Raw genomic sequence first — 25,955 nt, forward strand, 5'->3', positions numbered from 1 at the left:
ATAAAAAAATAAAATAAATACTTGAATTTCAGTGTTCATTTATTTACACATATACACACATATAACACTCATCTACTCATTGTTGAGTTAAGGGTTGAATTGTCCATCCTTGTTCTATTCTCTGTCACTATTTTTCTAACCATGCTGAACACCCTCTCTGTTGATGCATTGCTGTGTGGCACGCACAAAAGTGCTTTCATCAAATGCACTAGATGGCAGTATTGTCCTGTTTAAAAGTGTCACAACATTGCTGTTTACGGCAGACAAACTGCTTTACTGTAGACGGAAACATGACTGCTGTTGTTGTGTGTTGTTACCGCGCTGGGAGGACGTTAATGAAACTGCCTAACAATAAACCCACATAAGAAACCAAGAACTCGCCCTCGATCATTCTACAGTTATAATGATTGGGCAGGCACACTGTTTATATTGTGGGAAAGCGGACTCAGGTCCGCATGGAGCTGGAGGGGGCGTGGCCTCCAGCTCCGCCTGAATTTCGGGAGATTTTCGGGAGAAAATTTGTCCCGGGAGGTTTTCGGGAGAGGCGCTGAATTTCGGGAATCTCCCGGAAAATCCGGGAGCGTTGGCAAATATGTGTTAACGTGGAAATCATAGGGCACCACTTAGTATTATATACCGTATTTTTCGGACTATAAGTCGCAGTTTTTTTCATAGTTTGGCCGGGGGTGCGACTTATACTCAGGAGCGACTTATGTGTGAAATTATTAACACATTACCGTAAAATATAAAATTATATTATTTAGCTCATTCACGTAAGAGACTAGACGTATAAGATTTCATGGGATTTAGTGATTAGGAGTGACAGATTGTTTGGTAAACGTATAGCATGTTCTGTATGTTATAGTTATTTTAATGACTCTTACCATAATATGTTACGTTAACACAACCAATCTGGCGCCCTAGGCAAGATTTTAGGTGGCGCCCCCCCACATCGGCAGTGAAGTGTATATACTCACAAGAACCCGAATAGCTTTGTCTTTGACCTTTTTTTTTTACTTACAACTATACCTAATACATAAAGGGGTGGAAAAGTGACGATTACCTGCAGGGCAAACATTAGCTAACCAGAAGGCAATAACAATGTAAACAAAAAACACCTGCTTAAAAGATCTAATACAAACATTTATATGCACGTACAACACTTAGAACTTTTAGCATATCAGTATGTGGAATTAAATTATGGAATGGATTAAGTAAAGAAGTTAAAAAATTGTACTGATATGATCCAGTTTAATATTTCTATTAAATAGGCTTTACTTTGCATTTTAATTAACGTGGGATTATTTTTTGTATTTAGAAATAATAGTACCAACTTTTTTATTTTTTTATTTTCTCCAACATTTGTGGCACTGGCGTGGCGCTCCCTGATGGACGGCGCCCTTAGCATTTGCCTATACGGCCTATGCCACGGGCCGGCCCTGCGTTAACATACCAGGCACGTTCTCAGTTGGTTATTTATGCCTCATATAACGACACACTTATTCGGCCTGTTGTTCATTATTCTTTATTTATTTTAAATTGCCTTTCAAATATCTATTCTTGGTGTTGGGTTTTATCAAATACATTTCCCCACAAAATGCGACTTATACTCCAGTGCGACTTATATATGTTTTTTCCTTCTTTATTATGCATTTTCGGCCGGTGCGACCTATACTCCGGAGCGACTTATACTCCGAAAAATACGGTATACAGTGGTGTGGAACTGTACTTACTAACATAACACGCTGTTATAATATCCCTTTCAGAAATCAAAATATTACAAACATCTCCACAAGGTGCATTCTACACTACCCCTGTGCATTATGTGTCTTTAGAAAGGCAGAATTTGTCATTGATTGGATGTCATTAGATTGTGCAGGTGTACTGTACATCATGTTTTCTGCGGTGATTGTACAGTAAATGGCATTGTTGCGTCCAAAGTGTAGTTTCTTACCAAGAAGGCCATACTCGGCTATGTGCTCGTAAATGTTTTGCAGGTCACATCCTGGTTGGAAGTCTCCTCCATTAGGATAAAAGTCGTAATGTGCCACAGCCTGCTTGATGCCCACACTGAGACCCAAACGTTCGTGCGTGAACGTGTGGATGGCATCTACAAACTGGGCGTCATCAGGGGACAGTCTGTCTGTGGGCGACATTCCTTCAAACAAGGGGCCCGCAGGATCAAGACCTGGATAGACGTGAGCTAGAGTCAAGATGTGCTTTGGAATTATTAACCATGTAATAACTCACCGGTAATTCTTCCAATTTGTTCCGGGCCGTTAACATAGCTTCCGGCAAATCCAGATATGTGAGCTCCAAGGCTATAACCAATCAGATGGACTTTCCCAAATGAATATCCATGGTGCTCCTGTGAGAGTTTGACATTTATATTGCTTAAATGTGAATATGTGGTTTGTTGTACATGTGGTGGAGATGTACTGTAGATGTGAGTGGGGTGCCCTTCATGGATGGACTTTATTGTCATTGCATTTAAGTGCAAACCCATACAGAGACCAGGATAACCCCCCTAAAAAAAATTATGTTCCAAACTAAACGGAAACACTGATCTGGTCACAACCCATCCATTATTTTCCTTTTTGGGGTTGCGGGGGTGCTGGGGCCTATCCCAGCTGAATTCGGGCAGGAAGCAGGGTAGACCCTGGACTTGTTGCCACTTCATCGCAGGGCCAACACAGATGGACAGACAACATTCACACTCACATTCACACATTAGGGCCAATTTAGTGTTGCCAATCAACCTATCCCCAGGTGCATGTCTTTGGAGGTGGGAGGAAGCCGGAGTACCCGGAGGGAACCCACGCAGTCACAGGGAGAACATGCAAACTCCACACAGAAAGATCCTGAGCCCAGGATCGAACCCATGACCTTCTTATTGTGAGGCACAAGCACTAACCCCTGTGCACATTAACATTTATTAACCGGATGGAGGTGTGTCCTAAGACTTTTGTACAAATACAGTGGAATCTTAATTTATGAACCCATGATTGTACAAACTTTTATTTACAACCTCAAACTCGATAGAAAAATGCTTGAAACAAATGGTTCATTCACTCATTGTGTGCCTGCAGCAGAGCCATTGTGGGACTGCTGTCATTAAACTACTGTGCTAATTGCTACTTTGTGCGCTTTTAAAGTGTTTTTTTTAGCCTTGTTACAGCATTTTCTAGTTTTGCTAGCTCATTATGAAATTTAAAAAAAAAACAATGGACAAGCGGTGTGTGGTTTGACACATTCAGGAAGTATCCACAGCGTTGTCGACACTACCTCCTCCACCCCTCTTCTGCTGCATGCCAAGAAGTTTAATTTCAAGATAAAATTTGATAACATGTTTATTCCTAATCATTGTAGCGAACTGGCTGTTGAAGTTAAGGAGTTTTGTGATTTCAAACTGTGAGTGCACCACAGGGCTAGTGACAGTGTGTGTGCGTGTAGGAAGGGCAGCTGCAAATTAGGACAATTCAGCTAGTTGTTGTTGTTTTGACTTTGTTATCACCCTCATGTTATGTTAGTTTGATATATAATACTGTGTAGAGATTTATATTGTGTTCAAAGTGCACCAACTTTTACTCAAATATGGACTTTTGTCGTGTCTGGAACCCATTATTCCTGTTTACATTGTTTCCTTTAGAGAAATTACTTCAATGTACAAACTCTATTTGCGAACCCTGTTCAAGAACCACTTAAGTTTGTAAATCAAGGTTCCACTTTAGTATATTTTGTTTGGTACCTTGAGTGAGGACAGCAGATGAGCGATGTCTTTTCCCACAGTACGTGTGCTCTGTGCTGCAGTAGGGTAGTGCTGATGAGCCAGTGACAGCCAGTCAGTGATCATGACGTTGACATCCGTAAGATGAGTCTTCAGGGTGGAGGATAACTTGTGCACCCAGCTCTCCATCATGCCATCCATCTGAAGAAACGTGCAAAAAAAACAAAGTGCTGCAAAAATAGGTATCACACAATCTAATTAAATCAGAAATTCTACCTTAGCAAAGGTTGTAATAATGCACAGCTTTGAAGGTATTCATTTAACAATACGTTTATTATTGTTGTTGTAGTTTGTAGAAAAGTACTGGATCATACTGTCTAACTACCACCATGTAACACATGTATGTAGAATACATGTGGTATATGGGCCATTCCACCAAATCGGGGCCATTTGATCATTGTAACTTAAATTTTTGTCTTTTTTCCCAATCTTAATTTTTTTATCATTGTAAGTTCACAGCAAATTACTGGCTAATAATTGCATTACTTTTACAGTAACATATACAGTAATTTACTGTGAAATATTTACTCTTACTGCACAGCTGGGGTTTTACAGTCAATTACAATAAAGTTACAAATAAATGCTGTACTTCACAATTGCAATTTATTAGTTAAATACAAAAACATTACAACCATGCTGTGACATCACAATTGTAATTTGATAGCAAATTACAATAAAATTACAACTATAAGCTGTAATTTACAGTTGTAATTTAATAGTTTATTACTCTCTTTAACAGCATATCACCACCTACTGTACAAGAGTGTGCAATGTAGCATACAGAACCCCTTAAAGGGGAACTGTACTTTTTTTGGGTGCAATTTTGCCTATCGTTCGCAATCATTATAAAAGACATGATGGATGGATTTAAAAAAAAAAAAAAGAGCATTCTAAATATTAAATACATTTGATCAAGTCTGCTTACAATGGAGCCTATGGGAGCCATTAAATTCTGCCCATAGAGCCCCTAAAAACACATCTAAATACCTCCATTAGGGTTTTATATACATTATGTAAATATATATGTAATGTAGTAACAGGCATATTTATAATAACATTTAATATTTATGTATTTTGATCATTTTAAGCATACGTGGAGCATTAATTTAAAAAAACGCATCAGGTTTTTTTTTGTTTGTTTTTTTCTTCATCTCTGATTTCTGCTCACTGCAAACTTTATGAGAGCCAACAAACATAATAAAACATCCCTTACTGTGCAAAGTCATAGTGTCCCAACTTGTTGGATTATATCCTCAGCCATCTACTTTTCAGGTAAGATGAATGATTTATGATCTACAACGAACTTACAGCAGCAGACCACTCGATGATGTAAACATAGGGACACAAACTGCTGATCACGGCGTCGCTATAAATAGTTTGTCTGTGTTAGCGTATATAACAACAATATCACTAATACTTGGTTAATATTTAAGTCATGAAATGTAAATTGAGTATTGTTGGCGCTTTTTGAATGGTTATTTATCCGATTTTCCAAATTTCCCAAAAAATTGCAGTTCCCCTTTAAAAGACAAATGAGTTTGAATTTACAGTAATTTGTTGTAATACTACAGAGGACTATGATTACAATATTTTAATGTGAAATCACAGTTAATTGTTGTTAAATATAAGGATATCGTAATTTTTCCAGTCATTTGTTGAAATGTTACAGTAAATTTTGATTACTGTGGAAAAATAATGTTAAATGCTGTGAAATTTTGGTAAATTTCTAGTGTACCCATATTTTTGGGCCATCTTTGCACTTAATTGCTGCATGTATATGTCAAAAGTCAGCAGACGAGACAAGCTTTTGTAACTTGTTTTGAAAATGTTTTATCGTAATTTGCATACCAAATCTTGTATTACAAGAATCGGTTTCAGTTGAGAATCGATGCTGAATCAAAGCATCACACTGAGTATCTCAGTCGAATCGTGAGTTGTTGTAAGATCCATCCATCCATCCATTTTCTACCGCTTGTCCCTTTTTTGGGGTCACGGGGTGTGCTGGAGCCTATCTCAGCTGCATTCGAGCAGAAGGCAGGGTACACCCTGGACAAGTCGCCACCTCATCGCAGGGCCAACACAGATAGACAGACAACATTCACACTCACATTCAGAGACTAGGGCCAATTTAGTGTTGCCAATCAACCTAACCCCAGGTGCATGTTTTTGGAGGTGGGAGGAAGCCGGAGTACCCGGAGGGAACCCACGCAGTCACGGGGAGAACATGCAAACTCCACACAGAAAGAACTCAGGACTACCCTTCGTATTGTGAGGCACATGCACTAACCCCTGTTCCACCGTGCTGCCTATCGTACCTATTGTAAGATTCATATCCTAAATTTACTGGACTGAGTTTTTGGCATATAATTAGCAAATACATGACATATAGCCACATTGCATTTACGCTTGCAGCATGCTGACATTAGCACATTACAGTGACAAAAAATATCCATCCATCCATTTTCTACCGCTTATTCCCTTTGGGGTCGCGGGGGGCGCTGTAGCCTATCTCAGCTACAATCGGTCGGAAGGCGGGGTACACCCTGGACAAGTCGCCACCTCATCGCAGGGCCAACACAGATAGACAGACAACATTCACACTCACATCCACACACTAGGGCCAATTTAGTGTTGCGTATTTTCAAAATAAAACAAACAAAAACATCAAAAAATAATAATTGATGTAATTGAGATATCACGACTGCGCTGGAACGTGGGAGTATCATGGAAAATAGAAACAAAAAATAAATATGTGAACTTACTTTTAGCATTTCCATGACCTGCCAAGGATCTGAATGATGCAACTTTGTGTAGTCCGTTGGTTTATTCCACACTTTTCAGAGGGGCTAATATGTGTAGGGACCTAAATGATGTTGTTGTTGATTTTTAGGAAAAAAAAAATTCAAGTAACACAAATATGTAATGAATGTAATATTTCTGAAGTATTTGTTATTGTATTTCATGGTAAAGTCTAAATTTAAGAAGCGGGCAGCAAATGTTATTTTTTAAGTGTTCAAGGTAGTTTAAATAAATATTTTAAAATATGCAGTGGTACCTCAGTTTAAAAAGTGCCCCAAGTGTTTTAAGATCAGAGCAGTCACTCGACTAATTGTTATCCTTTAAGTTGCACGCAAAAATTTGCGATGCAATCATTTTCGCCATTAGTTGGCTGAGCGAATGTCCCAGTCAACCCTGTAAAATATGACCGCGCGTGTTGCCAACTTGGCGAAGCAATTTGAGCGTAGAAAAATGCCTGCGATGAGGTGGCGACTTGTCCAGGGTGTACCCCGCCTTCCGCCCGATTGTAGCTGAGATAGGCTCCAGCGCCCCCCGCGACCCCAAAGGGAATAAGCGGTAGAAAATGGATGGATGGAAAATGCTAGTGTGCACCATACTGATGCAGGAGGATTCTAACACCAGACAAGAATGTTCAAATAATATCTAAATGACGGACATCTATGAATGAAAATATGGAAAAGCTACTGATGGTGTGTTTGACGGAGAAGCAACTGGAAGGAGATACCGTAAAAGTTCACTTTTCTTCTGTATTTTTTATATATATATATATATATGTATATATATATATATATATATATATATATATATATATATACTGTATATATATATACACACATATATATACATATATATACACATGCACACATAAATGTGCGTGTGTGTATATATGTATACGTGTGTGTATGTATGTACACATTATATATATATATATATATATATATATATATATGTATATATGTGTGTGTGTATGTATATATATGTGTGTATATATACAGTATATGTGTATGTAAATATATACATGTATATATAAACATGCATTTATTTATATGTATACATGTATATGTATACATGTATATATTTATATGTGTATATATATATATATATATATATATATATATATGCATGTACTGTATGCATATACTGTATATGTATGAATGTGTATATATACATGTATGAATATGTGTATATATATATATATATACGTAAATATATATATATATTTATATATATATATATATATATATATATATATATATATATATATATATATATGTATGTATATATATATATATATATATATATATATATATATATATATATATATATACCTTTTTTTCATACGTGTGTATACAGTCTTGGTCAAAAGTTTACATACACTTGTAAAGAACATAATGTCATGGCTGTCTTGAGTTTCCAATAATTTCTACAACTCTTATTTTTTTGTGATAGAGTGATTGGAGCACATACTTGTTGGTCACAAAAAACATTCATGACGTTTGGTTCTTTTATAAATTTATTATGGGTCTACTGAAAATGTGACCAAATCTGCTGGGTCAAAAGTATACATACAGCAATGTTAATATTTGGTTACATGTCCCTTGGCAAGTTTCACTGCAATAAGGTGCTTTTGGTAGCCATCCACAAGCTTCTGACAAGCTTCTGGTTGAATTTTTGACCACTCTTCTTGACAGAATTGGTGGAGTTCAGCTAAATTTGTTGGTTTTCTGACATGGACTTGTTTCTTCAACATTGTCCACACGTTTAAGTCAAGACTTTGGGAAGGCCATTCTAAAACCTTAATGCTCTGGGCCTGTTTTGCTGCCAATGAGCCTGGTGCTTTACAGAGAGTAAATGGGACAATGAAAAAGGAGGATCACCTCCAAATTCTTCAGGACAACCTAAAGTTATCAGCCCGGAGGTTGGGTCTTGGGCGCAGTTGTGTGTTCCAACAGGACAATGACCCCAAACACACGTCAAAAGTGGTAAAGGAATGGCTAAATCAGGCTAAAATTAAGGTTTTAGAATGGCCTTCCCAAAGTCCTGACTTAAACCCATTGAGAACATGTGGACAATGCTGAAGAAACAAGTCCATGTCAGAAAACCAACAAATTTAGCTGAACTGCACCAATTTTGTCAAGAGGAGTGGTCAAAAATTCAACCAGAAGCTTGTGGATGGCTACCAAAAGCGCCTTATTGTAGTGAAACTTGCCAAAGGACATGTAACCAAATATTAACATTGCTGTATGTATACTTTTGACCCAGCAGATAATGACAGTTTTTGGAAATTGTGGACATCGTGTCCTCCGGAACAAAGAGAAAAATAATCATCCGGATTGTTATAGTCGCAAAGTTCAAAAGCCAGCATCTGGGATGGTATGGGGGTGTATTAGTGCCCAAGACATGGGTAACTTACACATCTGTGAAGGCACCATTAATGCTGAAAGGTACATACAGGTTTTGGAGCAACATATGTTGCCATCCTAGCAACGTTATCATGGACGCCCCTGCTTATTTCAGCAAGACAATGCCAAGCCAAATTTTACAACAGCGTGGCTTCATAGTAAAAGAGTGCGGGTAGTAGACTGGCCTGCCTGTAGTCCAGACCTGTCTCCCATTGAAAATGTGTGGCGCAATCTGAAACCTAAAATACCACAACGGAAACCCCCGACTGTTGAACAACTTAAGCTGTACATCAAGCAAGAATGGGAAATAATTCCACCTGAAAAGCTTCAAAAATTGGTCTCCTTAGTTCCCAAACGTTTACTGAGTGTTGTTAAAAGGAAAGGCCATGTAACACAGTGGTAAAAATGCTCCTGTGCCAACTTTTTTGCAATGTGTTGCTGCCATTAAATTCTAAGTTAATGATTATTTGCAAAAAAAAAGAAGTAAGTTTCTCAGTTCCAACATTAAATAGCTTGTCTTTGCAGTCTATTCAATTGAATATAAGTTGAAAAGGATTTGCAAATCATTGTATTCTGTTTTTATTTACGAATTACACAATGTGCCAACTTCACTGGTTTTGTATAAATATATATATATATATATATATATATATGTATATGTATGTATATATGTTAATGTATGTATATATATATATGTGTATATATATATGTGTATATATATATATATGTATATATGTATATATATATATTTGTATATATATATGTGTATCTATATATATATATATATATATATATATATATATATATATTTATGTGTGTGTGTATATATATATATATATATATATATATATATACAGTATGTGCATATATGTATATATGTGCATGTGTATTTATGTGCATATATGTATATATTTTATATATACAGTATATATATACTGTATGTGTGTGTGTGTGTGTGTATATATATATATATATATATATATATATATATATATATATATAAAAACTTTGTTTTTCAAGGCATGTTAAATGGTAAAATTGTGCTGTCTTGACAAGCACCAATTAAATTGATTTGAATTCATTTCAATCGGAGACATTGATTCAAAATACAAGTGTTTTGAGTTAAGAGCTCCGTCACAGACCTAATTAAGCTTGTAAGTTGAGGTACTACTGTTTTTGTTAAATATGGAGTCAGATTAATGCACTGGACACTTTGCTGAAAAAACCCCAAAACTATTTTACAGTTAATTTTGTGTGCATTTATACATTTTATTTCCTAAGGAAATTGCACCAATACGGTAGGATATACAGTACTTACTACGTTTGTACATATGCGATTTGAAAAGCTATAATTATGCCCGTTTAACGTCATCATTAATATATGTTCAACTATTTTATTGAGCTGGGATGTTCTTTTGTGTTACTGGTTTCTGAGTTTACAGTTTATTTTTGCATGTACTGTACACACTTCCAAACTGTATGTCACCATTAAATCTTCATGCAATGTATTCCTGATTGTAGTACCGTATTTTTCGGACTATAAGTCGCAGTTTTTTTAATAGTTTGGCCGGGGATGCGACTTATACTCAGGAGCGACTTATGTGTGAAATTATTAACACATTACCGTAAAATATCAAATAATATTATTTAGCTCATTCACATAAGAGACTAGACATATAAGATTTAATCGGATTTAGCGATTAGATTGTTTGGTAAACGTATAGCATGTTCTATATGTTATAGTTATTTGAATGACTCTTACCATAATATGTTACGTTAACATACCAGGCACGTTCTCAGTTGGTTATTTATGCCTCATATAACGTACACTTATTCAGCTTGTTGTTCACTATTCTTTATTTATTTTAAATTGCCTTTCAAATGTCTATTCTTGGTGTTGGGTTTTATCAAATAAATTTCCCCCAAACATGCGACTTATACTCCAGTGCGACTTATATATGTTTTTTCCTTCTTTATTATGCATTTTCGGCCGGTGCGACTTATACTCCGGAGCGACTTATACTCCGAAAAATACGGTACTCGTTTAATAAGTAGCACATTGTGGTCGTAGTTTGCAATGGTGTAGAACTGCATTGCACCTTGAACAGTATTTAGAAGTAGCGCTCAGTATGATGCAGTCCAGTTGTACAACACTGCAACATACGACCACACCATTGGAAGAATATTTGACAACTCATTAAGTCGTGCAGGTGTAGCCACAGTAACTCCTTTGCTCCCATGCTTCCTATAGCTGCTGGTGAAGTGACCTTACCGACCACCCGTGAGTGATGATGATGAGGGGATTAGTGGTGTTGAAGCCACAGGAAGAGAGACTGTGCAGCTGCAGAGGGTCCAGTGTGCAGGTGTCCTCCCCCTCCACAAACAGCCTGAAGACTGAACTGCTGACATGAGGCTCTTTCACCTTTAGGGGGCCCCTCTTGTCGGGGACTGCCACATCTCAGGGATCAGACAGCAGAGAAAGACTTTATCTGTAAGTACCACACTGGCGCACGCGACTGTTAGCGCTCAGGTGAAAAGTTCCAGAAAATATATAACTGAGTACACATTGATGCAATTATGCGTGAGTAAATATTGCTGTAGGAATCACAACAATTCCAAAAGTCCATTGGGACTGGGCTGGCGAACACCTCTTTAGGAGCGCTCTGTTGTGTTTCCAGGTCATGAGGACCTCTTTTTCCAGCGGAAAACACATTTGACTTCACTAAAAAGTATTACTCTGCCAGGCTCTTCATTTCTCATACAAATGATTTCCCCCATGAAATCCCACATCTTAAAGTTCCACCTCCAGCAAAATGTTTCCTTTTTATTGTTTTGATTCATCAAGTGAGCAATGTAATGCTTGTGAGGATTGCAGTGTGAAGTTAAGTTGTTCTACATAATGCTACAGTTTATCATCACAAAGTTTTTAAATACACCACTGCAAACTTGGCCCCTCACAGTCTTCCAGAAAATGTGACAGGCCTTTGTTAGCTGTGCATATGACAACTGAACATATTTTACTTACACTATTTGCTTTTAGTTTGATTAATTAATGATTTTATTTTTTACATATGATTTCATCTGCCTTCTTGTAATTGAAGCACTTGTGTACAAAATCTATAAATACTTGCCTATATGTTCATTAAACAACAATACAATCATTTTTAGGACAAGACCTAATTATAATAACAAGACGAAGTTAGTAGAATTTTTTTTAGAAAATAGTGAGCTAGCATTACCACCACAGCTGCGAGAGTGCATCTGGAAAGTATTTACAATGCTTCACATTTTCCACATTTTGTTATGTTACAGCCTTATTCCAAAATGGAATAAATTATTTTTTGTCCTCAAAATTCTACAGACAATACCCCATAATGACAATGTGAGAAGTTGTTTCTTTTTTTTTTAAATTTGCAAATGTATTAAAAAAATAAATAAAATAGAAATAATATGTACATAAGTATTTACTCAATACTTTGTTGATGCACCTTTGGCAGCAATTACAGCCTCAAGTCTTTTTGAATACAAGGCTGAACCAATCAGTGGCCACAATAATGAACAGTACAGTATGATTGGTTTGGTCTCCTCCAGTGGCCAATACTACTGTAATATTGATATTTTTTTAGTACATTTAGCCATATTTATGCCTGAAAATGCTTAATTTAGACCAGAAATGTTTTCGGATATGCTTTGCATTTTTTTAAAATTCTAAATCCGCAATATTTGAAGAACAATGTGGCGAGGGACAGCTGTCATTCTGAACTAAACGCGTTGCTTCTTATTTTGAAAGACAAAATGTCAATATGCTGTATAATGTCACATTTGGAGTAGGGAGAGCAGAAACTTGGTGAATAACTCAAGTTAGCCAGCTAGCTCACTAACTGCCGCCAAGCTGAAGCAGAGTGACCATCAAGACGAAGCAAATAAATAAAGATGCCAGTCAGCAATGAGTTTGACAGGTGTGCAATCCCACACTCTGGCATCAATTGGCTTAGCCTGTGGCAAACTGGTGTCAATGGAATCCATTGACATTTTACAGAATATTTCTTATTTTCATGGTAATAGAAATATAGGACAGCGTCTCTTTTTCAGCTAAAAATGGGATGTATACTTTTGTATATAAATACACATATAAATTAATCTAAATTACAACACTTTTCCTACCCTGGGTCTCAGGAGCCTGTGGACCAGCCAGGACACTTTCAATTGTCCTAGCACTACCATCAATGGGTTACTTTATGTATGTACAAACTTTACTGCACATTAAGAAGATAAATGTTTCTTTTCCAGACATGAAGTTATAACCCACACCAAATTGTGTTATTAAAATTGGAACACAGTTGTAAAATAATAAAAAAATAAAAAATTATGACTTATTATTGTTTTAAGTTGACCAGAGATATTTATTTTCCTTTCAGCACAGGCAGCACAATGTGGATTACATTAGTGGCTTGATACATTTTCAGATGTGAAGTACAAACAGGAACACAGAATGTCAGATCTTTTTTTTTTTTCTTCAGTAAATAATGTCAAAACATCTAAAACACAAATCATGAGGTTTTAATTTTTTTTTTTTTTTTTTTAAAGAACTTTACTTTGCAACGCTGCACAGCCACAAAAGTTAAAATATATTTTCTGAGTCAGTGTCTAAACACAATATTTTTTATTTAAGAACACAACATTAGTGCTGATGTTTTTAATTATCTTCTTTTTTTGTATTTTTTATTTATATTTTTTGTGTTAAAAAAAGTAACATTTGATATGTGATTGTGCTGCTAATATTGTGTGTGCCTTAAAAAACACAATATTAGGTACACTGACAAAATCTAAAGTAATTTAATGTAACAATCTAATATAATACCCAAACACAGATTTTCTCATTTTTGATTGTCATGATGTGAAGTGAACATGTTTACTAACCATGTACAAAATAGGTGAACATTTATTATTGTGGAAATATGAGTATAAATAGTTCATACTATTGTAGTTACTTGACTTAGCTTACACAGGAGGGATTGCATATTAGAAGTATCTCTCCATATAATACAGTGCAAACTGCTATCACAATAAATGAAAGACTAAAAGTAAACTGATAATGTATTAGATACTGTTTATTACTTTTGTGCCATAAACATGATTCACATTGTTCCACTCACCTGCTCTATTTCCTTTAGCTTTTCTTCCCTGTGCCATGTGACACGTTAACAGCAGGCAGCACAGCACTTTGAGTATAGCCATGGCGTCACACACACACACACACACACACACTCGCAGACACACACTCGCAGACACACACACACTCACAATAAAAGAAGGCCCTCTAAGCGACACTCCTTGTTGCAGTGATGTCCACTTCTAATGGTTCAATCTAGTCTGAAATCCAGGGTCACGTCGACTTAGAGCACACTGTACTTTATCGTACAAAACGGACAGCAGGAGGACAACAGGTAGTTACTTGTCAATAAGGTACGCAGGACTGGGCCTGTGCTGATTGGCTAAGGGCCAGCCCAGGGAGATCAAACGTGTTGTGCAATAGCAGCAGCGTGAACAGTGGGGAGGGCATTTGGTGCAATGTACAAGGGAACCAATGACCCACCTGCTAGCTACGTACATATACAACACTAGTATCTATTCATGTATATTACTGTGGGGAAAAAACAACCCAAATACTTTTTTTTAAAGAGGAAATGTCCTTTATATTGATCTTTCATCTCACTTAAAATATTTACAATATTGACTTTCATTTTGTAGTAATCTGCTGGTTTATATAGTAGGTGACTTTAAACTAAACCATCCATCCGAGGGGTTAAATTGCATTTATTCTTTACTTATGGGACATTCTACATTCATCACAGTCAGACTTCATCACAGTCAGATTTACAAACATATGAACCCTAAAGAGTATCTTATTCACCATTTGATTGGCAGCAGTTAAGGGGTTATGTTTAAAAGCTCATACCAGCATTCTTCCCTGCTTGGCACTCAGCATCAACGGTTGGAATTAGGGGTTAAATCACCAAAAATGATTCCTGGGCGCGACGCCGCTGCTGCCCACTGCTCCCCACTGCTCCCCTCACCTTCCAGGGGGTGATCAAGGGAATGGGTCAAATGCAGAGGACAAATTTCACCACACCCAGTGTGTGTGACAATCATTGGTACTTTATCTTAACTTTAACTTTACACATACAAACTGTAGCACACAAAAAAGCACATTTAATTAAAAAAAAACGTTATTATGGTCTTACCTTTACTTAGAAATGAAGTCCATGCGCCGCTCCTTCTGAACAAAAGCATCGATAACTTGTTTATAGAAGTCTTCCTTATCTTTCTTCAGTTTTAAAAGTCTCTCTGTCTCGATGGAGATCTTCCTTTAAGTATTACCTCCTGCTTCGATTGAAAGTCCAGTTTAGAAAACTGTTTTATTTTAGATATGTAATCCTCCATGTTAATAGTCCAGGCAAGAGGAAAAAATAAACGATCGCTGCTAACTGTTGCTGCTTGTTGTCACTTCTTCTGCAGCCGAGTAGTCGCAGAAATGCTCCCTGGGATCACTACCGCCCTCTACCACCAGGAGGCGGGATTACTGTGAGCCTCACCCAGTGCGTCTTCGCAGCAGTTTTATGATTGCTCAGCACAAGAAATACGTTACACACATACAGTTGTTGACAAAATACACTGTACATTATATACCTCAGCTAACTAAACTATGGAAATGTATAATATAATTCATATAGCAATACGGTCTCACTGCACAGCAGGCCAGCAGTTAGCCGAGTCATTGCACAATCCATGGTGAGGCTCAACTCAGTGACGTGCCTCAACTGGTTGCTGACTCACCACCGCAAGTCTCTTCTCAGTATTTGAACGGCAAATGTGAATATTCAGTGATTTTGAATAAAAAATCCGAAAATACGGTACAGAGGCGTCACTAGTGTTTAAAGACAGGGGGAGACTTAACTCTCAGGAGATGGAGTAATAATAATATAATCATAATGATGTATTATTATGATTTGTATTATCGACTGATGATAATCCTATGTTTATCAAATAATCTCTACTTCACACTCTCAAGTAAAGGAACACTTTAACGATTAAGTAAATGAAAAATGACAGGTTATATAATTATTTAAATCCATATTCTAGCAACTTTTATATTAAATTTGTTGGAATTTTTTTTTAAACAAGACCAACATATTTAGGGGGGGTTTAGCTAGATACTGTATGTCCTTGTTATGTTAATCCCATCTTTAAACATTTAAAAACCTAATTAAAGCCCCACTTAAAGGGGAACTGCACTTTTGGGGGGAATTTTGCCTATCATTCACAATCATTATGAGGGACAAGGTTTTTCTTTTTCATTCTAACATATAAAAATCGTGTCGTTCTAGGTGGCTAGCAATGCAGTTAATGAGAGCAATCAATTCTACCTTTAAATCACTTTAAAAATGCATTCAAAAACTGTCAACAATACTTAATTTACATTCCATAACCCGGATAATACCCAAGCTTTAGCGACATTGTTATTGTAAGAGCGAACACTGAGGAACTCTTTTTTTCTAGCGTAGTAACACATCGGCATGCTACAATATTAGCCAAAAAAGCTAACTACGGCAAGAGATAAGTTAGCTTCTACGTCAACACAAAACGTGTTTGAGTTAGTAATGAACAACACTGCGATACAACACCAGTTTGTACTGACTGAAAAACATGAAAAATCATATTACAGTATCTGTAAAGTATTAGCCAACATTTCATGTTTTGTTTGTACACAGCGAGCCAGACAACGTAAGTACTGTGGTTGTACTAACATGCATAGCGTGCTGCGTGTATCATGATCGATATTAAAGTGACTCACTCGCTGGACAGTCGTTTGTCTGGTCCAGCTGGCCTGGCACGTTTCCTGTTGTTTTTGGGTAAGCACTCCATTTATGTCGAAATAACTTGGCTCCTAGTTCCATATTTATAGTGTCAAAATTGCTTCATCCTCCTCTCCCGCCTTTTGTCTGCTCCAACGTCTCACTTTTCCTTCGTGCTCGCTTCTATAAGCAGCGGTATATTTAACTCCAAAAGTATAAGGTTGTGAATCCTCATTTGTTAAAAATAGTTGTGTGCGTGGTCTGTTACCAAGTCTGCCATGATTAGAACACACACACACATGGTCGATTCTGTCTTTGCAACGGATGGGCTAAAGGGGCAGTGACGTATGCTGCAAAGCAAAGCAGCACATTTGTAGTTTTTTGTGTGGCAGGGTTCCTGCCACCCTCCTCAAAGTCGTTAAGTGCCAGTGAAAGCGATACAGACCCCCTCAGGCTGTGACAGAGGTGTCATTCAACTAGTTGTAAGTCCATGTATCGTCCCAAATGTTATAATCATATTTTATGAAGGTTGAAAAGTTACTAAATGCTGCTTTAAGGTTTTTACATGTATTTTGAAATCTGGTTTTAACCAAATCCTTGCAATAATAGTTTTTTTAGTGCATGTAAACATTCCAAGAGTGTGTGTATGAGGCGGGGACGTTGGGTTTAAGGCGGGGTGGGGGCCCCTTTAGAAGTCGTGTGTATAGGTGCCCAGAATTTGGTGCTATCCCCCTGGGTCTATCTCAGGCAAATATTTAATTTTTGTAACTAAGTAACTGATGACTCATTTGAGTAACAGGACTGAAAGTAACAGGTGTGCGTTTTAGCATAGAATTAGCAAATACATACGAGTTTATTACGATCAGATTATTGAACATATTATGACATTTACGCTTCAAGCATGTTAACGCTAAGCACATTCTAACGATTCAACAAAATATCAAGTAGATAATTTAGGGAACATGACTGCTGAGATTTTAATAGTATTAATGTGGAATCATTTGTTCACATTTAAAGGGGACTTATGATGAACTTAGTCTTTTCTGGCTTATAAATGTTGTTACAATGTTGGATACTCGTGTTAAACAATGGCAAATCATCACATCATAAGGTTCATGCATTTTGGCATTAGATTGCACACAGTTTTGGATGCTTCTGTTCGAGGTGGATGTACTTATTTTCACATTTATTATTTTCATTTAACCTTGCCATGCACAAAAAACAATTTGCAACATACAGTGACAAAAATGCTGTTAAAACTTTTTTAAGCAGAGCCTGAATCCATTGGAAAGTTTGCGGGTGTACCTAATGTTGTGACCAGGTGAATCTATATAATGTTTAAGAAATTAATTTTCGACAGGGACTGAAATAAAAGCATGCTTTCACATTTGTTTTGAAGATACATATTTAAACAGTGTACATTTTCACAAGATACATTATGATACTTTTGGAGAGGGCGGGGCATGGTTTTAATTGCAATCTGGGAACGTCTCCACAATCGAACACCTTGCAGACACACTCAAAAAAACGGGTTACAAACGTAACTGTGGAGCAAAATTTACACCAAAGTGCATCGAATACGTATACCCTAGAACATCCATTCATCCATCCATTTTCTACCGCTTGTCCCTTTCGGGGTCACGGGGGTTGCTGGAGCCTATCTCAGCTGCATTCGGGCGGAAGGCGGTGTACACCCTGGACAAGTTGCCACCTCATCACAGGGCCAACACAGATAGACAGACAACATTCACACTCACATTCACACACTAGACCAGAAATTCTTAAACTGTGGTATGTGGGCTCCGTCGTACACCAATTAATCATTTGACTAAAGTACATTGTTTTATTGTCCTATACTCAAACACAGTGTTACTGTTCATAATAGATGGCCACTGTTTCAGTGGCCATCCACCCATCCATTTTCTACCGCTTGGGTGCTGGGGTCTATCTCAGCTGCATTCGGGCGTAAGGCGGGGTACACACTGGCCAAAATGTTAAATATACTTGTTACATAAAACCCTTGCCTTGTTGTAATGAATACTTAGATTTATTACACTACTGTATTTTAATGTTGGTCATTATGGTGATACTTGGAGAGCCAAGTGTTCTCTGAGGTGCTACTTGGTGAAAAAAGTTTGAGAACCACTGATCTCGACCAAAAGGAAGTGTTTTAAATGTAGATCAAAATAATCATAGATCCTCTTCAAACTGTTTCTTCTAACATTGTCCTTTTCCTGTTCAGTCAGTAATGTCCTGATTCTTCTTTTATATGTTCTGATACGGGCCGAGCAAATCATATTTTTCAAATATGCCTGGGCTGTTGAAAAAACAAAAACAATAAAATAAACAAAAATCAAGTTGTAGGCAATAAACGGTCCCTCGACATGAATTTGGACATCCCCTGTAACCTCTCATATGGTCAAAAGTCATTGGACATAACTCTTGAATAAATCAGTAAGTTATCTAGATAGAATCTTTATTCACTTCAAAAACTCAATTGGTATCTTAAAAAGACATTTTGGATTAATTCAAATATGTGGGATCAGTTTAAGGTAGAACCCTGACCTCACTCCTATGGAAGCTGTGCTCTGCGGTGTAATGCCCGCATAGAGTTGTGGTGAGGCAGCAAGTTCATGCGACCTTTTCACTGGATTATTGCCAAGTTAGGTCACTGAATTATCTTTTTGTGCAACTGCAATGCTCGCATTTGTACTTTTTTTTCCCAAAGCACCGATGACCCAAGTTAAACAAATCAAATGACTATTTGATCCTCCTGCTCCTTTTGTAAGTGTAACTCTGAACAAATGTTTTGAAAAGGTCAAGTGCAGTGTTTATGTATCACATTTATCAGGAGCGAAAGAGTTCATGTACTGTATGCTGAACATGCGATGTCACATCAGCAGGTTGGTTCCAGAAAACATTATCAACCTTTGCTTTGTGTGTGTGTGTGTGTGTGTGTGCGCACGGCCGTTTTCCCAGAAAGCTAAGGACTGGAAGGCCAGACTTCTCCTTTCACTACGCTGTCAAAAAAAAGACAGTATATTTCACAGTAAAACACTGGCAGCTCAGTCGTCTGAATTTTACAGTTGGAAAAAAAACTGGTACCATTTTGTCATTTACGGTAATGTCCTGTAGAGACGACTACAGATTTTACAGAAAAAAATTGGCAACTCAGTCGCCAGAATTTGATCATAACAATAACAGTGATACCATTTTTACATTAACAGTACTGCACTGTTAAAACCATTTTACTGTTAGAAACTGGGAATTCAGAATTTTACTGTAAAAATGAAAGTGTTACTGTTTTTACATTTAAAGACAAAAATATTTTACTGTAAAAAACTGGCAACTCAATCGCCAGAATTTAACTGTAAAAAAAAAAAAAAAAAAAAGCAATACCATCCATCCATCCATCTATCCAACTTCTTCCTCTTATCCGAGGTCGGGTCGCAGGGGCAGCAGTCTAAGCAGAGAAGCCCAGACTTCCATTTCCAGCCACTTTGTCCAGCTCTTTCTGGGGATCCCAAAGTGTTCCCCATGGCTTCCTACCGGTGGGACTTGCCCTAAACACCTCCCCAGTGAGGTGTCTGGGGTGCATTCTGACCAGATTTCTGAACCACATCATCTGGCTCCTCTCGATGTAGAGGAGCAGAAATACAATTTTTCCATTTACAGTAATGCACTGTAAAAACAACTAGAATGTACAGTAAAAAAACTCCAATAAAAACTGGCAACTCAGTTACCAGAATTTTACAGTAAAAAAAAACGGTGCCATTATTCCATTTACAGTAATGCACTGCAGAAACGATCGCAGATTTTATAGTAAAAAAAACAACAAAAAAACACTTGGAACTCAGTCGCCAGGATTTTACCGTAACAATAACAGTACTTAACAATAATGCACTTTAAAAACAACCACAGATTTTATGGTAAAAAACTGGGAATTTAGTCGCAAGAATCTTATTGTAAAATGAAAGTGGTAGTGTTTTCCCTTTAAAAACTAATACAGTACAGTAATACACTGTAAAATCAACTACCGGTAGATTTTACAGTATGTTGAAAAAAAATTCCCATTTGGAAAAAAAGCGGTACCATTATTCTACTTACAGTAAGGCAAGGTAAAAACAACGATAGCAGATTTAATGGTAAAAAACTTGCAACTCAATCACTAGAATTTTACCGTAAAAATAACACTTGCACCAATTTTCCTTTTACAGTAATGCACTGTAAGAACAACTAAATTTTTCTGTAAAATACTGGCAACTCGGTCACGGAAATTTTGCAGTAAGAAAAAAGGTAACATTTTGTCATTTATAGTAATCCACTGTAAACTTACTGATCACAGATTTTACAGGGGAAAATCTGGTAACTCAGTTGTCTGAATTTTCTGTAAAAATAAAAGTAGCATTTTTTTCATTTACAATAATGCACTGTAAAAATTACCATAAAAATAACAGTGGTAATATTTTTCCATTTACAGTAATGCACTGTAAAAAGGACTACATTTAGATTTCACAATAACAACTGGCAACTTAGTTGCCAGAATTGTACCATGAAAATAACAGTGCTACCAGTTTTACATTTACAGTAATGTACTGTAAAAACAATACCAGATTTTATGGTAAAAACTAGCAGCTCAGTCGCCAGAATTTTACTGTAAAAAAAGAAATTCTACTATTCCATCTACAGTAATACAAATTAAAAATGACTAGGTTCTACAGTAAAAACAACTGCTAGAATTTTACGGTAAAAAAAAAGCTACATCATTTTTTCCATTTACAGTAGTACACTGTAACACCCCCCCCCCCTCCCTCCCGATTTTTACAGTACAAAAAACTGGCAACTCAGTCGCCAGATTTTTCCCGTTAAAAAAAAACAGCACCATTATTCCATGTACAGTAATGCACTGTAAAAACAACAATCGCAGGTTTTATGGAAAAAACCTGCTCAGTCACTAGAATTTTACCGTAAGAATAACTGTGTGGTACTAATTTCCCATTTAGAGTAAAGCACTGTAAAGACAACTGGATTTTGCAGTAAAATACTGGCAATTCAGTAGCCGGTATTTTACAGTAAAAAAAAAAAGGTAACATTTTTCAGTTTATCGTAATGCACTGTAAAACACTGATTGCTGATTCAACGGGGGGTGGGGGGGGGGGGGGGGTGTCATCAACACTCACAAGAAAAAAGCTACTTTTTCAAAGTAAAATTGTCTTATTTCAAGCATGAAATAAAAAATCATGACTTTGACACAATTGTGTCTCATAATTAAAACAGATGATGGCCAAATGGACTTTGCTGTTTTATTTTCAATGAAACAATAGAAAACACGTACTCATAGTCATATAGTAGTACAGTTTGCACAGTACAGCAAACTGACAGTTAATATTTAAACATTTAACATGTGACATTTCTAACAATTTTGAACAGAAATAGTTCATGCACAAATATATATACCGTGTATATATATACAGGTAAAAGCCAGTAAATTAGAATATTTTGAAAAACTTGATTTATTTCAGTAATTGCATTCAAAAGGTGTAACTTGTACATTATATTTATTCATTGCACACAGACTGATGCATTCAAATGTTTATTTCATTTAATTTTGATGATTTGAAGTGGCAACAAATGAAAATCCAAAATTCCGTGTGTCACAAAATTAGAATATTACTTAAGGCTAATACAAAAAAGGGATTTTTAGAAATGTTGGCCAACTGAAAAGTATGAAAATGAAAAATATGAGCATGTACAATACTCAATACTTGGTTGGAGCTCCTTTTGCCTCAATTACGGTACTGCGTTAATGCGGCGTGGCATGGAGTCGATGAGTTTCTGGCACTGCTCAGGTGTTATGAGAGCCCAGGTTGCTCTGATAGTGGCCTTCAACTCTTCTGCGTTTTTGGGTCTGGCATTCTGCATCTTCCTTTTCACAATACCCCACAGATTTTCTATGGGGCTAAGGTCAGGGGAGTTGGCGGGCCAATTTAGAACAGAAATACCATGGTCCGTAAACCAGGCACGGGTAGATTTTGCGCTGTGTGCAGGCGCCAAGTCCTGTTGGAACTTGAAATCTCCATCTCCATAGAGCAGGTCAGCAGCAGGAAGCATGAAGTGCTCTAAAACTTGCTGGTAGACGGCTGCGTTGACCCTGGATCTCAGGAAACAGAGTGGACCGACACCAGCAGATGACATGGCACCCCAAACCATCACTGATGGTGGAAACTTTACACTAGACTTCAGGCAACGTGGATCCTGTGCCTCTCCTGTCTTCCTCCAGACTCTGGGACCTCGATTTCCAAAGGAAATGCAAAATTTGCATGGTTGGGTGATGGTTTGGGGTGCCATGTCATCTGCTGGTGTCGGTCCACTCTGTTTCCTGAGATCCAGGGTCAACGCAGCCGTCTACCAGCAAGTTTTAGAGCACTTCATGCTTCCTGCTGCTGACCTGCTCTATGGAGATGGAGATTTCAAGTTCCAACAGGACTTGGCGCCTGCTCACAGCGCAAAATCTACCCGTGCCTGGTTTACAGACCATGGTATTTCTGTTCTAAATTGGCCCGCCAACTCCCCTGACCTTAGCCCCATAGAAAATCTGTGGGGTATTGTGAAAAGGAAGATGCAGAATGCCAGACCCAAAAACGCAGAAGAGTTGAAGGCCACTATCAGAGCAACCTGGGCTCTCATAACACCTGAGCAGTGCCAGAAACTCATCGACTCCATGCCACGCCGCATTAACGCAGTAATTGAGGCAAAAGGAGCTCCAACCAAGTATTGAGTATTGTACATGCTCATATTTTTCATTTTCATACTTTTCAGTTGGCCAACATTTCTAAAAATCCCTTTTTTGTATTAGCCTTAAGTAATATTCTAATTTTGTGACACACGGAATTTTGGATTTTCATTTGTTGCCACTTCAAATCATCAAAATTAAATGAAATAAACATTTGAATGCATCAGTCTGTGTGCAATGAATAAATATAATGTACAAGTTACACCTTTTGAATGCAATTACTGAAATAAATCAAGTTTTTCAAAATATTCTAATTTACTGGCTTTTACCTATATATATATATATATATATATATATATATATATATATATATATATATATATATATATATATATATATATATATATATATATATATATATACGGTATATATATATATATATATATATATATATATATATATATGTATATATAGATATATGTATAGATATACATACTGTATATATACAGTATATACAAACCCCGTTTCTATATGAGTTGGGAAATTGTGTTAGATGTAAATATAAACAGAATACAATGATTTGCAAATCATTTTTAACCCATATTCAGTTGAATATGCTACAAAGACAACATATTTGATGTTCAAACTGATAAACTTTTTTTTTTTTTTTTTTGCAAATAATCATTAACTTTGGAATTTGATGCCAACAACACGTGACAAAGAAGTTAGGAAAGGTGAATTATATTTTATATTTATATAGCGCTTTTCTCTAGTGACTCAAAGCACTTTATATAGTGAAACCCAATATCTAAGTTACATTTAAACCAGTGTGGGTGGCACTGGGAGCAGGTGGGTAAAGTGTCTTGCCCAAGGACACAACGGCAGTGACTAGGATAGTGGAAGCGAGGATCGAACCTGAAACCCTCAAGTTGCTGGCACGACCGCTCTACCAACCGAGCTGTACCGCCCCAGGTGGCAGTAAATACTGATATAGTTGAGGAATGCTCATCAAACACTTATTTTGAACATCCCACAGGTGTGCAGGCTAATTGGGAACAGGTGGGTGCCATGATTGGGTATAAAAACAGCTTCCCAAAAAATGCTCAGTCTTTCACAAGAAAGGATGGGGCGAGGTACACCCCTTTGTCCACAACTGCGTGAGCAAATAGTCAAACAGTTTAAGAACAACGTTTGTCAAAGTGCAATTGCAAGAAATTTAGGGATTTCAACATCTACGGTCCATAATATCATCAAAAGGTTCAGAGAATCTGGAGAAATCCACGTAAGCAGCATGGCCGGAAACCAACATTGAATGACCGTGACCTTCGATCCCTCAGACGGCACTGTATCAAAAACCGACATCAATCTCTAAAGGATATCACCACATGGGCTCAGGAACACTTCAGAAAACCACTGTCACTAAATACAGTTCGTCGCTACATCTGTAAGTGCAAGTTAAAGCTCTACAATGCAAAGCGAAAGCCATTTATCAACAACATCCAGAAACGCCGCCGGCTTCTCTGGGCCCGAGATCATCTAAGATGGACTCATGCAAAGTGGAAAAGTGTTCTGTGGTCTGACGAGTCCACATTTTAAATTGTTTTTGGAAATATTCGACATCGTGTCATCCGGACCAAAGGGGAAGCGAACCATCCAGACTGTTATCGACGCAAAGTTCAAAAGCCAGCATCTGTGATGGTATGGGGGTGCATTAGTGCCCAAGGCATGGGTAACTTACACATCTGTGAAGGCACCATTAATGCTGAAAGGTACATACAGGTTTTGGAACAACATATGCTGCCATCTAAGCGCCGTCTTTTTCATGGACGCCCCTGCTTATTTCAGCAAGACAATGCCAAGCAATATTCAGCACGTGTTACAACAGCGTGGCTTTGTAAAAAAAGAGTGCGGGTTCTTTCCTTGCCCGCCTGCAGTCCAGACCTGTCTCCCATCGAAAATGAAGTGTAAAATACGACAGCGGAGACCCCGGACTGTTGAACGACTGAAGCTCTACATAAAACAAGAATGGGAAAGAATTCCACTTTCAAAGCTTCAACAATTAGTTTCCTCAGTTCCCAATCGTTTATTGAGTGTTGTTAAAAGAAAAGGTGATGTAACACAGTGGTGAACATGGCCTTTCCCAACTACTTTGGCATGTGTTGCAGCCATGAAATTCTAAGTTAATTATTATTTGCAAAAAAAAAAATCCTTGTCATATCTTGTCATTGTAGTGCATTCAATTGATTATGGGTTGAAAAGGATTTGCAAATCATTGTATTCCATTTATATTTACATCTAACACAATTTCCCAACTCATATGGAAACGGGGTTTGTATATTCCTTGCGCACTAATGACTGAAAGAGCACGCACTTGGCGC

General features: G+C 37.2%; 1 protein-coding gene and 1 long non-coding RNA gene across 2 annotated transcripts in view; one reads left to right on the plus strand and one right to left on the minus strand.

The window, feature by feature from the left end:
- Nucleotides 1-14,449, minus strand: part of lipca (lipase, hepatic a) — a 30,463-nt gene extending 16,014 nt beyond the window's left edge. The window contains exons 1-5 of the mRNA XM_061964085.1: nt 14,145-14,449; nt 11,261-11,445; nt 3,749-3,928; nt 2,251-2,368; nt 1,955-2,188 (exon numbers count right to left, since the gene is read on the minus strand). Coding sequence (XP_061820069.1) covers nt 1,955-2,188; nt 2,251-2,368; nt 3,749-3,928; nt 11,261-11,445; nt 14,145-14,226 — 799 coding nt within the window. The 5' untranslated portion in view covers nt 14,227-14,449. The remainder of the gene's footprint in view (nt 1-1,954; nt 2,189-2,250; nt 2,369-3,748; nt 3,929-11,260; nt 11,446-14,144) is intronic.
- LOC133608654 (uncharacterized) overlaps nt 1-25,955 on the plus strand; it is a 40,449-nt gene that overhangs the window by 11,816 nt on the left and 2,678 nt on the right. The window contains exon 2 of the long non-coding RNA XR_009815622.1: nt 11,240-11,479. This is a non-coding gene — a long non-coding RNA (uncharacterized lncRNA). The remainder of the gene's footprint in view (nt 1-11,239; nt 11,480-25,955) is intronic.

The sequence above is a fragment of the Nerophis lumbriciformis genome, linkage group LG06, assembly GCF_033978685.3.
Source record: "Nerophis lumbriciformis linkage group LG06, RoL_Nlum_v2.1, whole genome shotgun sequence".
Lineage (NCBI taxonomy): Eukaryota > Metazoa > Chordata > Actinopteri > Syngnathiformes > Syngnathidae > Nerophis > Nerophis lumbriciformis.